At 30.5% G+C, this 15,985-nt stretch overlaps 1 protein-coding gene across 16 annotated transcripts in view; it reads left to right on the top strand.

Moving 5' to 3' along the window:
- The window catches only part of Naglu (N-acetyl-alpha-glucosaminidase), a 60,370-nt gene that overhangs the window by 40,248 nt on the left and 4,137 nt on the right, over positions 1-15,985 (top strand). For 14 of the 16 annotated variants that reach the window (XM_074128608.1, XM_074128610.1, XM_074128609.1 and 11 more), the window contains 8 exons: positions 6,954-7,103; positions 7,192-7,334; positions 7,442-7,514; positions 9,325-9,408; positions 9,930-10,126; positions 10,428-10,548; positions 11,934-12,027; positions 14,298-14,468. In XM_074128608.1, coding sequence (XP_073984709.1) covers positions 6,954-7,103; positions 7,192-7,334; positions 7,442-7,514; positions 9,325-9,408; positions 9,930-10,126; positions 10,428-10,548; positions 11,934-12,027; positions 14,298-14,468 — 1,033 coding nt within the window. Of the gene's footprint in view, positions 1-6,953; positions 7,104-7,191; positions 7,335-7,441; positions 7,515-9,324; positions 9,409-9,929; positions 10,127-10,427; positions 10,549-11,933; positions 12,028-14,297; positions 14,469-15,985 lie in introns of those variants that run through there. The other 2 variants (XM_074128620.1, XR_012458711.1) reach the window with 2 other exon arrangements.

Raw genomic sequence — 15,985 nt, 5'->3', positions numbered from 1 at the left:
TTCAAATGTCTCAATAACTGCTCGATGGATGTTGTTTATATTTCACCTGTATATGGAGACTACTTTTGTCTATAATTGTATGAATTATCGTATGAATCTGTCGAGTAGTTAACGAGATATTTAGAGTTAAATTTTGGTTTCGTTTCAAAAACAGTGAAATCTTTAACTTCAAATATCTCAAAAACTACTTGATGGATTTTGTTTATATTTCACCTGTATATGGAGACAACTTTTGTCTATAAATGTATGAATTATCGTATGAATCTGTCGAGTAGTTAACGAGATATTTAGTGTTAAATTTTGGTTTCGTTTCAAAAACAGTGAAATCTTAACCTTCCAATGTCTCAAAAACTGCTCGATGGTTTCACCTGTATATGGAGATTACTTTTGTCCATAATTGTATGAATTATCGTAAAAATCTGTCGTGTAGTGAACGAGATATTTAGAGTTGAATTTTGGTTTTGTTTCAAAAACAGTGTAATCTTTAACTTCAAATATCTCAAAAACTGCTCAATGGATTTTGTTTATATTTCACCTGTATATGGAGACTACTTTTGTCTATAATTGTATGAATTATCGTAAAAATCTGTCGTGTAGTGAACGAGATATTTAGAGTTAAATTTTGGTTTTGTTTCAAAAACAGTGAAATCTTTAACTTCAAATATCTCAAAAACTGCTCGATGGATTTTGTTTATATTTCACCTGTATATGGAGACTACTTTTTCTATAATTGTATGAATTATCGTAAAAATCTATCAAGTAGTTAACGAGATATTTAGAGTTAAATTTTGGTTTCGTTTCAAAAACAGTGAAATCTTAACCTTCAAATGTCTCAATAACTGCTCGATGGATGTTGTTTATATTTCACCTGTATATGGAGACTACTTTTGTCTATAATTGGATGAATTATCGTATGAATCTGTCGAGTAGTTAACGAGATATTTAGAGTTAAATTTTGGTTTCGTTTCAAAAACAGTGAAATCTTTAACTTCAAATATCTCAAAAACTACTTGATGGATTTTGTTTATATTTCACCTGTATATGGAGACAACTTTTGTCTATAATTGTATGAATTATCGTATGAATCTGTCGAGTAGTTAACGAGATATTTAGAGTTAAATTTTGGTTTCGTTTCAAAAACAGTGAAATCTTAACCTTCAAATGTCTCAATAACTGCTCGATGGATGTTGTTTATATTTCACCTGTATATGGAGACTACTTTTGTCTATAATTGTATGAATTATCGTATGAATCTGTCGAGTAGTTAACGAGATATTTAGAGTTAAATTTTGGTTTCGTTTCAAAAACAGTGAAATCTTTAACTTCAAATATCTCAAAAACTACTTGATGGATTTTGTTTATATTTCACCTGTATATGGAGACAACTTTTGTCTATAAATGTATGAATTATCGTATGAATCTGTCGAGTAGTTAACGAGATATTTAGTGTTAAATTTTGGTTTCGTTTCAAAAACAGTGAAATCTTAACCTTCCAATGTCTCAAAAACTGCTCGATGGTTTCACCTGTATATGGAGATTACTTTTGTCCATAATTGTATGAATTATCGTAAAAATCTGTCGTGTAGTGAACGAGATATTTAGAGTTGAATTTTGGTTTTGTTTCAAAAACAGTGTAATCTTTAACTTCAAATATCTCAAAAACTGCTCAATGGATTTTGTTTATATTTCACCTGTATATGGAGACTACTTTTGTCTATAATTGTATGAATTATCGTAAAAATCTGTCGTGTAGTGAACGAGATATTTAGAGTTAAATTTTGGTTTTGTTTCAAAAACAGTGAAATCTTTAACTTCAAATATCTCAAAAACTGCTCGATGGATTTTGTTTATATTTCACCTGTATATGGAGACTACTTTTTCTATAATTGTATGAATTATCGTAAAAATCTATCAAGTAGTTACCGAGATATTTAGAGTTAAATTTTGGTTTCGTTTCAAAAACAGTGAAATCTTAACCTTCAAATGTCTCAATAACTGCTCGATGGATGTTGTTTATATTTCACCTGTATATGGAGACTACTTTTGTCTATAATTGGATGAATTATCGTATGAATCTGTCGAGTAGTTAACGAGATATTTAGAGTTAAATTTTGGTTTCGTTTCAAAAACAGTGAAATCTTTAACTTCAAATATCTCAAAAACTACTTGATGGATTTTGTTTATATTTCACCTGTATATGAAGACAACTTTTGTCTATAATTGTATGAATTATCGTATGAATCTGTCGAGTAGTTAACGAGATATTTAGAGTTAAATTTTGGTTTCGTTTCAAAAACAGTGAAATCTTTAATTTCAAATATCTCAAAAATTACTTGATGGATATTGTTTATATTTCACCTGTATATGGAGACAACTTATGTCTATAATTGTATGAATTATCGTATGAATCTGTCGAGTAGTTAACGAGATATTTAGAGTTAAATTTTGGTTTCGTTTCAAAAACAGTGAAATCTTTAACTTCAAATATCTCAAAAACTGCTCGAGGGATTTTGTTTATATTTCACCTGTATATGGAGACTACTATTGTCTATAATTATATGAATTATCGTAAAAATCTATCGAGTAGTTAACGAGATATTTAGTGTTAAATTTTGGTTTCGTTTCAAAAACAGTGAAATCTTAACCTTCAAATGTCTCAATAACTGCTCGATGGATGTTGTTTATATTTCACCTGTATATGAATCCAACTTTTGTCTATAATTGTATGAATTATCGTAAAAATCTGTCGTGTAGTGAACGAGATATTTAGAGTTAAATTTTGGTTTTGTTTCAAAAACAGTGAAATCTTTAAATTCAAATATCTCAAAAACTGCTCGATGGATTTTGTTTATATTTCACCTGTATATGGAGACTACTTTTGTCTATAATTGTATGAATTATCGTATGAATCTGTCGAGTAGTTAACGAGATATTTAGAGTTAAATTTTGGTTTCGTTTCAAAAACAGTGAATTCTTTAACTTCAAATATCTCAAAAACTACTTGATGGATTTTGTTTATATTTCACCTTTATATGGAGACAACTTTTGTCTATAATTGTATGAATTATCGTATGAATCTGTCGAGTAGTTAACGAGATATTTAGAGTTAAATTTTGGTTTCGTTTCAAAAACAGTGAAATCTTAACCTTCAAATGTCTCAATAACTGCTCGATGGATGTTGTTTATATTTCACCTGTATATGGAGACTACTTTTGTCTATAATTGTATGAATTATCGTATGAATCTGTCGAGTAGTTAACGAGATATTTAGAGTTAAATTTTGGTTTCGTTTCAAAAACAGTGAAATCTTTAACTTCAAATATCTCAAAAACTACTTGATGGATTTTGTTTATATTTCACCTGTATATGGAGACAACTTTTGTCTATAATTGTATGAATTATCGTATGAATCTGTCGAGTAGTTAACGAGATATTTAGTGTTAAATTTTGGTTTCGTTTCAAAAACAGTGAAATCTTAACCTTCCAGTGTCTCAAAAACTGCTCGATGGTTTCACCTGTATATGGAGATTACTTTTGTCCATAATTGTATGAATTATCGTAAAAATCTGTCGTGTAGTGAACGAGATATTTAGAGTTGAATTTTGGTTTTGTTTCAAAAACAGTGTAATCTTTAACTTCAAATATCTCAAAAACTGCTCAATGGATTTTGTTTATATTTCACCTGTATATGGAGACTACTTTTGTCTATAATTGTATGAATTATCGTAAAAATCTGTCGTGTAGTGAACGAGATATTTAGAGTTAAATTTTGGTTTTGTTTCAAAAACAGTGAAATCTTTAACTTCAAATATCTCAAAAACTGCTCGATGGATTTTGTTTATATTTCACCTGTATATGGAGACTACTCTTGTCTATAATTGTATGAATTATCGTATGAATCTGTTGAGTAGTTAACGAGATATTTAGAGTTAAATTTTGGTTTCGTTTCAAAAACAGTGAAATCTTTAACTTCAAATATCTCAAAAACTGCTCGATGGATTTTGTTTATATTTCACCTGTATATGGAGACTACTCTTGTCTATAATTGTATGAATTATCGTATGAATCTGTTGAGTAGTTAACGAGATATTTAGAGTTAAATTTTGGTTTCGTTTCAAAAACAGTGAAATCTTTAAATTCAAATATCTCAAAAACTATTTGATGGATTTTGTTTATATTTCACCTGTATATGGAGACTACTCTTGTCTATAATTGTATGAATTATCGTATGAATCTGTTGAGTAGTTAACGAGATATTTAGAGTTAAATTTTGGTTTCGTTTCAAAAACAGTGAAATCTTTAACTTCAAATATCTCAAAAACTATTTGATGGATTTTGTTTATATTTCACCTGTATATGGAGACTACTCTTGTCTATAATTGTATGAATTATCGTATGAATCTGTTGAGTAGTTAACGAGATATTTAGAGTTAAATTTTGGTTTCGTTTCAAAAACAGTGAAATCTTTAACTTCAAATATCTCAAAAACTGCTCGATGGATTTTGTTTATATTTCACCTGTATATGGAGACTACTTTTGTCTATAATTATATGAATTATCGTAAAAATCTTTCGAGTAGTTAACGAGATATTTAGTGTTAAATTTTGGTTTCGTTTCAAAAACAGTGAAATCTTAACCTTCCAATGTCTCAAAAACTGCTCGATGGTTTCACCTGTATATGGAGATTACTTTTGTCTATAATTGTATGAATTATCGTAAAAATCTGTCGTGTAGTGAACGAGATATTTAGAGTTAAATTTTGGTTTTGTTTCAAAAACAGTGTAATCTTTAACTTCAAATATCTCAAAAACTGCTCAATGGATTTTGTTTATATTTCACCTGTATATGGAGACTACTTTTGTCTATAATTGTATGAATTATCGTAAAAATCTGTCGTGTAGTGAACGAGATATTTAGAGTTAAATTTTGGTTTTGTTTCAAAAACAGTGAAATCTTTAACTTCAAATATCTCAAAAACTGCTCGATGGATTTTGTTTATATTACACCTGTATATGGAGACTACTTTTGTCTATAATTGTATGAATTATCGTAAAAATCTATCGAGTAGTTAACGAGATATTTAGAGTTAAATTTTGGTTTCGTTTCAAAAACAGTGAAATCTTAACCTTCAAATGTCTCAATAACTGCTCGATGGATGTTGTTTATATTTCACCTGTATATGAATCCAACTTTTGTCTATAATTGTATGAATTATCGTAAAAATCTGTCGTGTAGTGAACGAGATATTTAGAGTTAAATTTTGGTTTTGTTTCAAAGACAGTGAAATCTTTAAATTCAAATATCTCAAAAACTGCTCGATGGATTTTGTTTATATTTCACCTGTATATGGAGACTACTTTTGTCTATAATTGTATGAATTATCGTATGAATCTGTCGAGTAGTTAACGAGATATTTAGAGTTAAATTTTGGTTTCGTTTCAAAAACAGTGGAATCTTTAACTTCAAATATCTCAAAAACTACTTGATGGATTTTGTTTATATTTCACCTGTATATGGAGACAACTTTTGTCTATAATTGTATGAATTATCGTATGAATCTGTCGAGTAGTTAACGAGATATTTAGAGTTAAATTTTGGTTTCGTTTCAAAAACAGTGAAATCTTTAACTTCAAATATCTCAAAACTGCTCGATGGATTTCGTTTATATTTCTCCTGTATATGAATCCAACTTTTGTCTATAATTGTATGAATTATCGTAAAAATCTGTCGTGTAGTGAACGAGATATTTAGAGTTAAATTTTGGTTTCGTTTCAAAAACAGTGAAATCTTTAACTTCAAATATCTCAAAAACTGCTCGATGGATTTTGTTTATATTTCACCTGTATATGGAGACAACTTTTGTCTATAATTGTATGAATTATCGTATGAATCTGTCGAGTAGTTAACAAGGTATTTAGAGTTAAATTTTGGTTTCGTTTCAAAAACAGTGAAATCTTTAACTTCAAATATCTCAAAAACTGCTCGATGGATTTTGTTTATATTTCACCTGTATATGGAGACAACTTTTGTCTATAATTGTATGAATTATCGTATGAATCTGTCGAGTAGTTAACAAGGTATTTAGAGTTAAATTTTGGTTTTGTTTCAAAAACAGTGAAATCTTTAACTTCATATATCTCAAAAACTGCTCGATGGATTTTGTTTATATTTCACCTGTATATGAAGGCTACTTTTCTCTATAATTGTATGAATTTTCGTAAAAATCTGTCTAGTAGTTAACGAGTTATTAGAGTTAAATTTTGGTTTTGTCAAATTTCGAACCTTTATATCACTTTTTGTATTTCTCCAATTTTAATGATTTCTTTACCTAATGATAAAGAAAAGTTTTCTCTTTGAGCAACATAATTTGCACTTTTCTAGTACGAGTAGTTACAGAGATATTGAAGGTTAAATTTTAGATGTTTTCAAATGGGTTCAAATTTCAAACCTGCATATCTCTCTAGATATCTGCATATCTGCACCGAATGATAGAGAATTGTTTTCTCTATATCCGACATAAATTGCATTTTAATAGTTGAATAGTTTCAGGCAGGGCCGGATTTTCCTATAGGCTAACTAGGCTTCAGCCTGGGGCCTCAAGATCCAAGAGGAGCCTACATTCAAATTGTTAGCAAAATTAAAATTACTCTATTTAAAAAACAAAACATATTATATAGTAACATTTGACATGTTGATATATACGTCACAGTAGTGATTTTTTTATTATTTCTTATGTAATTTACAAACTTAAAAATGGGAGGTTATTGGGCCTTATAAGTGGAATAGCCTGGGGCCTCTTTTCATCTAAATCCGGCCCTGCCACCTACGATTTTGTAGTTGTGGGCAACTTATCAGGCTAGCTACCCTATAAATAGAAAAATTGCCAAATATAAACGAGTAATCGATGTGAGTATTTTATGCCGGATGTTTTATTTATTTCTATTTCCTTTTAGGGCAGAATGCTGGTCTTGGATTTACATGCAGAACTATACCCACAGTATTTAAGATTAAAAAGCTTCTTTGGCCAACCATTTATTTGGTGTATGTTGCATAATTTTGGCGGAACCCTTGGATTACAAGGCAATTTAAACTCTATAAATGAAGTAATTTCACAAAATATATACTACTAACATAATTGATGTTTTTTACTTTACATTAATTTTATTTTTTATCTTCACTCAAACAAAATAGAATATTTTTATAGCAAGAACTTTTGCGAATTCCACTATGATCGGAACTGGTATTACACCGGAAGGTATAAACCAAAATTATGTGGTGTACGATTTGATGACGGAAATGGCATGGAGAAAAACTCCAGTTAATCTCACACAGTGGTAAATAATGTTAATTATAGTTTAACCTATAATTGGTATAGTCTTTTTTTGGAAGGGGCTGGTGTTAGTTTCTTGTATTTAGTTTCATTAATTTTTCAAATTTCCAGGATTGAAAACTACGCGAAAAGAAGATATGGATTTTTCGACATTAATATTTCTTCAGCCTGGATTTTATTACTGGTATGGTTTTCTTTGGAAAACAAAAGGAATATTTTTTTGAAATTTATTTTTTTTTATAAATTTTTAACTTTTTTCTACAGTTGTACAAGGTGGTAGGAGTAGTGTTGATATCTTTCACTATATGGAAATTGAAGTTTTTATAAGAAATGCATTTTGTTTCGCGATGACTTAGGTCATCGGAAAAATAAGGTATTTTTTTTTGCGAGTGTACAGGAAGCAGAAAGTTCTTGATCTGTTCCGTTCTAATCGCTTGAATCCTAGTCAGCAAGCTACTAGCCTACTTCCTTTTTATCGAGCATTAAAAAAAAAAACCGGATCACAATACTTCTTGAGTCCCGAAAATTGAGGAAAAGTATTCGTTGTGTGATAAGACTTTGACAAATTTGGATAAGAATTGGAAATTATAATCTTGTGTTTGTCTCCCCCACATTGATCAAACAATAATTTTTGGGAGATCTTCAGTCATCATAAACGTGATGATTTTGCTTGCATCTTTGGTTACTTGGGGATCATATTTTAATTGGTAAAAGGACACTACAGGACAGGGTTTCATCAGATTGAGAGAATCAGAATACTTAATTGGTCGGAAGGGAAAATGATGTCTATTTGACGTTTCACACTTCCAGAACTGTAGCATAAAAACTTATGGCGACAATTACACAACACAATGTGATTTAGAGAAGATATAGATGTACAATAGCCAATTTCATAACAGAACTGTTTATCTATTCCGTCAGGAATATTCTGCAAAAGAAGCATTAAAAAGTTTAAATGAACGAGGTGTGGCTATTAAATAACAAGACTATTGCTGTAAAACATTTTATTTTAAATTTATACATATTTAGTTATTATCACCTTCAATATACACCCCTCCCCTATCCCTAAAACGCTCCATGCGACCGAAACAGTGCTGGAAGTATTTTTCTGTCAGCTCCTGTATGACGCGTGCCGCTTTTTCTTTCACAGCTCTCAAAGGACTAAAATCGTGTTCCTTTTAATGTAGATTTGACTTTAGGGAACAGACAAAAGTCATAGAGGGTTAGGTCAGGCGAATAAGGCGGACGGTCTAAAACTGGGATGTTGTACTTGGCTAGAAACGTCTTCTTGGACAGACAATGCAGTGTAAGCCAGCGCCAGTTGTCTTGATGGAGAACCCCGTGACTTGTTCTTCCACAAATCGGGTCGTTTTTTTCCTTACTCTTTCACGGAGTTGAGCAAGCACATCACGGTAATAATGTTGATTAATTGTAATCGAGATTTTCATCCGTTTTGGACGTGGAAGGGCGACCCGGGCCGTCATCATTTCCGACGTCTTCTCGGCCATCTTGGAAACGCTTGAACCATTTAAAAAACTCGCGCACGTGATTAACATTCATCGCCATAAACTTCTTTTAATAAAAGATAAGTTTCAGTAGCGGTTTTACCAAGTTTTGATGAGAAAATTTCACGACAATTTGTTGCTCTACTACATGTGTAGTATCATGTTTTCGGGCAAAACGAAATTAACACCTCTTACACAAACACGTCAGGTTCCGGTCAGACAAGATTTCTCTACAAACACGTGAGGCGCTGCAATCAAAAGAGAAGACTTTACGCTGCACAGCTGTCAGTTGTTAGGATTTGGGGCATGCATAGTTCCTCCTGTAGCAGCATCAGTCTCGTTATTTAATAGCCACACCTCGTATGGTGCTAATTTATTGTGCTAGGAGTAATAACTCTTAATTAGTACTGTATCAAAGCTAAAGTAAGACATTTCTGTATATTTATTTATTTTTTGACAATTGTTATAATATTTTTGTTTTTTTTGTAGAATTCTGTGTACAACTACACTGGGCCTTCCCAACATGGCAACTATATCTTCGTGCTCAGGCCGTCTTTTAAATTAACAGAAAATGTAATAATTTTTTAAAGTGATTTTAAATATTTTTATTATCTCTTACGGATTCAGAAAGTGGTATTTATCTGAAGCGTTGTTCTGTTTTATCACCTACATATACGATGGTGATATGTTCATCACCTTCTTAATAAAGAATAAAACTCATTATAATTAGGCACTTAAAAAGAAAAAAACATAATCATAACATGAAACCAGAAAGGTCTTGACAAAGTTAGGGTATTTTCCAAAGATGATTAGCTAGAGAGGGTTGGGAAGTCTTACATCTCTCTCGAATAATAGAGAGAGAGAAAGTCATGCGATTGAATCCAAAATTAGTTAGGAACTTAACAAAATGTAGAATATTAGTGGAATAAATGGTATCTATTATCAGTTAAAAATATGCATGGTATGTGTATGTCTGGAGAAAACAGTGCTCAAAAAACTCGAAAATTGCCCATCTTCGAGAATCCGCCCATCCATTTCTCAGTAGTGGTGTTTTGAATCATAATTTTGTTATTATCATTATTCTCCTGATCAAGGTTTGGTATCACAAAGAGGACATTTGGAAAGCCTGGGATCATATGGTACAAGCAGCCCAACAACATCTGAAACATCTGACCAGTACATTTCTTTACGATTTAGTGGACATTACCAGGCAGTCCTTACAATTATGTACAGATAGTGCTTACCAACAGATAACCAGTGCGTTTAAAAATAGAAACAAACGAATCTTCAAGTAAGCAAACAGAATTTCTTATGTAAAATACTTACTCTATTATTATTTTTAAATGATTTAAGGCGCGTCAATATCTAAGGTTATTGGCGCCCGGAGCTTTTTTCAGTGCGCTCTGCCGGCCTCCGGACAGTGTTCTCTCGTTACAGACAACACTGTCCATCACCGGACAGTGAGCTGTAAGAAGAGAAAATCTAAGGGTCAGCAGCTGGATTCGATCCTGGGACCTCTTCGTGTGAGAGTCCAGTACGCTAACCGCATAGCTAATCCCTTCCCTACTATTATTATGTTCTTTTATTTTCAGGACCATAAGTGACAAATTTTTAGACATATTAGTTGATATGGACAAAATTTTAGCGACTGAACCAATGTTGCTTTTAGGAAAATGGATTAGTGACGCAAAGAGTTTAGGTGTTACACCATTGGTAAGGAAGCATTTTGTAAAAAACTTTCCTAACTATCTTATGCCTACTATTGTAAATATTATTATAGAACTAATCTACAGTCTTCTTTTTATTATTACCGTTTAAATAATTGAATTCTTTTAAATTTAAAATTTGTTTAAAAAAGATAATCCGGCTGAAATAAACGTTTTTGTATGAGAAAATGGAAAAGTTTTCTTGGAAGCGTAACTGTTATAAGAGGAAGTACAGCGATTTTGTTAAATTTTCCATTCCGAATTATCACCGAAAATGTTCATTCCTGTTCCTGTTCCTGAGTTCCTGTTTGCCCTAAAAAAGTGATTTGCTCAATTCATTGTAGTTTTTGAAAAAATTGATATCTGAGTTATTTAAGATGCTTCTTTCGTACTCGATAATAAGCTTTTTAAACCAAATCAACCACCGCTTGTACCATCTTACAAAATTACTTTTTCATTTCTTGAGAGATTTCATCGTAAAGGATTTCTCTTAGTTTCTTTAAACTTTATTGTACACAGTGCTTATAAATAGATCTGTAAGTTTTACTTGAAAATCTCGGGAAAATACCAATACAGACCCTTGTCACAGAGAGTTGGTTAGGTTTTCCATTAATGTCGAATTTCAGGGTAATATATTGATTTATATTAAAGGCTAAATATTTACCCTAAATTTTAAATTTGAAGTAAAATTGATGTGCATTTCGTTAAAACATTTTTAGCGATTTATTGTATATTTTTTGTTTTCTACAAAAATGGTTGCTTTAATATAAACAATTATAATATTGAAGTCAATTTTCTTTTTAACTAATTAATTTTTACATATTTTAAATTTTAAGAAAATTTAATAAGATAAGAGAAAACTTGAGTTTTCACGCAAGATTTTTGTTCGTGAAAAGTGAAGAAAATTTAGGTAGTTCTAGCTTTACCACAACAGTGGCGCCAAGAAAGCAAGATCGTTCGCACCCAACGAATAACCAAAAATTAAAGTAATAAAAAATATGGAACATAAAAATAACTTCATTCGTCGAGCGCGAAGGACCTCAGCCTCATGACGCTCGCAATGTAACAGAAGATGTCATTCAACTTCCAAAGACTGTCCACCTGCAAAACATCAATTAGTGTATTACAATCAACTTCGCCTTGGATGTATTTGGATAGGTAATGGCTCCTGACAGGTGCATAAATAGGGCATTTCAAGAGGATGTGTTCTAACGTCTCCAGCTCATGTAGGTTGCAGACAGTGCACAATAATGTGGCATCGATGAAGTAAGAATTTTAAAAGAAAGTAAAAATTAGTTGAACATTGTTATTTATTACTTGGTAATTTTAATGTTTTTTTTTAATATGCATAATTTAAATCAAAATAACTTTATGTTTTTTCCAAATCTTCAGGAAAAACATCTATACGAAAGGAATATCAGAAATCAGATAACTTTATGGGGACCTTATGGTGAAATAAGTGATTATGCCAATAAACAATGGTCTGGTGAGTCATTCTAACTTCACTTATAACTTTTACCAGTAATATTTACACACTTAACTTTTAAGTTATTCTAACTTAACTGCTTAGGATCTTAATTTAATGATAATACTATCTAAAAGTTTAGTCAGATAAAATTTAAAACTATAATTTTGGTTTTCAGTTTTACCAATTTTCCTTTTGTTTGAAAAAAAAAATCTTTTGAATTTATAAAGAGGTTTCTGGCCTAGTAGCTTATCAATTTACGAACAACACCTCCAATCGTTGATTGCAATTAATATTATGTACTTCATTCCTTGATTCTTTGAAGTCTCGTGAAATTTTCCAGGGAAAGTTAACCCTTTTTTGGAAATCTTAATATTTTCTTGATGCAATAAGAGATACATATTTTAGTATATACATTCGAATTTCTATTTGTTCCGTTTTCTTCAAATATACGTAACATAACGCTAAAGACTATTCTGTAAGAACGTAACCAGAACGGAGAACAATTGGATTATTAAACGAAGAAAAAAGCCAAGGATTTTTTGTAATTAACTTGAAGGTTAATTTTTTTTATTTATTTATTTATTTGTTGAAAATGGTTCAACAATTAAATTGAAGTCAATTATATTTTTAATTAATTAATTTTTACAAATTTTGGTGAAAAAACATTTCAATCAAACATTTTTATTGTATAGAAATATACAATATTTATTTAAGTAATAATGAAATTATTAAATTAAAATTTAAGTTATAATTTATCATTTCATTTATTTCAATTGACTTTTAAGTTTTTTCTTTTGATTTATTAAGTAGTAAATAGTAAGTAGTAAATTTAATGTTGTTTAAAAACATAAATCAAGCTGTTGAAGATTTATGTTTTTAAACAACATTAAATTTCAATGACTAATCTAAATTTTATGAAATAATCATTTCTTCATCCTTAAAATGATTTAATGTACACAGATTTTCAATTATCTTTCAGTCTTAATTTGAGAGTTCGAAGTTTTTAAAATAAAGAAAAGAATTTAAGTTAAAATATTAGTGGCTGGATTGGTGATGGTGTAATGAAGCGGGGATTTATTAAGATCCCCCAATTTAAATCCCGAATTTATTAATTGCAGACTTTTTTTTCTTCTTCTTCTTCTTCTTTTTCTTTTTGGCATTGGCTTCCGCCATACAGCCAGCATCGTCTAGGTGCTTATCACTAGAATATCACTCACTCTCCATTCTTACCTACAAATACATTCGCTTCACACATTCATCATTCTACTATATACCGCTATTTACATAAACTACTGCTAATGGATGGAGCAGCACTCTGGGCTCCTGTCATCCTTATAGCTTAACCAAAATTAAAATCACGTAATCCTTCTCTAAGCATTTTCTTCCATTCATTCTAATTCGGCTATAGCTTTTAAATACATTCATATTTCATTGCTAGCTCTGCTATCGACTTAAGCACATAAATGTTGGTGGAGAATATAATGTCTTCGTAGCGAAATGGTGCATCTAAATACCTGTATATATCGTCAAACATTCGTTTCCTTTCTACCACATAACGTGGACATATCATTATTACATGTTTGAAATCCTCCTCCTCATTGCAATCTACGCAAAGAGGAGAGGACCTTTTGTTGATAATTGCAGACTTTGAAATCATATGTCCAGTCCAGGATTTTTTGTTCCCCATTTTTCATACTTTTTTTTTTCTCTTACACTTATTCCACAATTAGTGAACTATGAGCCAGTCAAAATGGAGATGAACAATTTTATAAGTATTAGTAAAAGTAAAGTAAAGTAATCGCCTATTTTTTTTTCAGGCGGGGCTTAACGTCCAACTACCAATTAGGTGTCGTGGACGGAGGCGACTAGCTAACATACTTTACTAGAATTTCTTTTATTAACCATTAAATAAAATCTAAGGTCTAAGACCGGGAATCGAACCCGGTACCACAATGCATATTAGCTTTACAGGTCTCGCCTCTAACCGCTCGGCTACCTTGGCGCCTATAAGTATTAGTAATTAAGGGGGGAAAAAAAAGAATTAAAACACTAAAACATTCGTTATTAAAGCAATAAAAAATTTAATTAACATATTATGTATTATGAATGCAATTGGATAGTATGAGAACTTTTTTAAACTAATAATATATTTTAATTACTAATTAAAAAATTGTTATTTAATTTCAATCACTGCAAAAAAGCTAAATTATATCCCACGTATACCACCTCTCTTAAGCTCTACCAAACTGTTGTAAACGAAATCATTGAAAATTTTTTGTTTGTTTCAGGTTTAATAATGGATTATTATTCAGCCAGGTGGAAACTCTTTTTATTTTCGGCTTATCAGTCACTGAAGAACCAGTCTTATTTTGATGAATTTAAAGTTGGTGTTAGGATTTTTAAAGAAATTGAACAGCCTTTTACTTACAGCACTAAGAAGTATCCAGAGACATCTACAGGTGAATATGAAAATTAAAATCAAATACTCGATTTTTTTTTTTTTACTTTTTCTTTTATTACTAAGAAAATTACGTTCAAATTTTCTATGGAGTTTTTTTTTTTTTTTTACTGGAAAAATCCATTTAAGATCTTTCTTAAGTTCGAAAAAGTTGTTTGAGGAGGACACCTTTGAAGGTACAGTAGATGCTGCATTATGTAAAGTGCAATTATTTGATAAATTAAGAAATAAGTTTGAACCTTTAAATGAAAGATATTGATCACCTTAATATGTGGCAGGAGATTTCCAATTTTTATTTTTGGTAATAAAAACGCAACCCTCCGAAAATTACCAAAAAATTATTAAACCTTCTTGTTTGTAACAGAAGTAAAAAATTATTTTGTGTATGCTTTTGAGAACCTCTAAAGCTCTTTAACATTTGATTATTGCTTAGAGTATCATTCGGAAAACTACTTATTTCCCGATATTAATGAAAAATACTATCTTTACTGCCTTGGCAATATTTTCAGTAGAAAGGGGATGAAAAAATACATAAAAATGACCTATCGCGTGCTCTTCTTTCTCTTTGATAACAAGATAAAAAAAAATTGAAATATGATTAATAAATATCAGATTTTTGAAAATGGCCTAGCTACCTTTAATTTTAAAGATATCGAATTGTGGTTTCCGGTTTCATTCATAACTTTTTACACTCTTTAAAACTGTGTACTATATGAAAATGGGGGTCAACTGCAAACCCTTTACTTTTGGAAGCTCGTCTGCCGCGTATCTAAAATCTAAAATCAAGTTACATATTCTGAAACTGGTGGTGACGGGCAACAAAAATTTTACTCTACCACTTTTTGCTCAGGTCAACCGTTTAAAGCATGAAATGCATTTGAGCCGTCTTAAAATGAACACCCTTGTATATCACGGTTCGCCTAGAACGATTTTAATTGAAAAGTTCACCAACATTAAAAATTGTTTTTTTCTCCTTATTATTTGGGTCAAAACTAACCAAAATCCACTGAAAACCTTTATCGGTTTACGTTGCGGATTTTTTTTTTTTTTAATTTTTTAGGTCAAAAAACGGCTTTTTTTTTTGCATTGTTAAGCTTAATAAGGAAAAACAATACAGTTTTTTGCAAAACCAATGCATGCATTTTGAAGCTGAGGGAATTTCCGACAGATTGATGTATTTTATAAATGATAAAAATGAAATTTCGACATTCAAAATCAATAAAAAAGACATTTTTGAGCAAAATAAGGCAAAAACAAGGTGTTTCTCGCATTTCAAAGCTTACTTAACAAACAAATCATCGTTTTTTTGTGGAAGGGAATGGGACTTTTCAAAAATGAGAAAAATTCCTGCAAAATACAATATTTATACACTGGGAAAAGGGAAATTTTCCAATTCAAATTCATTTAATGAAACTTTTTGAATTAAAAGACAAATGATTACAATTTTTTTTTTTTTAATACTTTATTAAACTCATAGGAAAGTACAAGTACCATACGGCATGGAAATACCAAAGTATG

Source organism: Rhodnius prolixus, unplaced genomic scaffold (genome assembly GCF_049639745.1).
Source record: "Rhodnius prolixus isolate KJV_2025 unplaced genomic scaffold, Rpr scaffold_9, whole genome shotgun sequence".
Classification (NCBI taxonomy): domain Eukaryota; kingdom Metazoa; phylum Arthropoda; class Insecta; order Hemiptera; family Reduviidae; genus Rhodnius; species Rhodnius prolixus.
The sequence above is the reverse complement of the archived record's forward strand: the minus strand, read 5'-3'. Positions and strand labels throughout refer to the sequence as shown.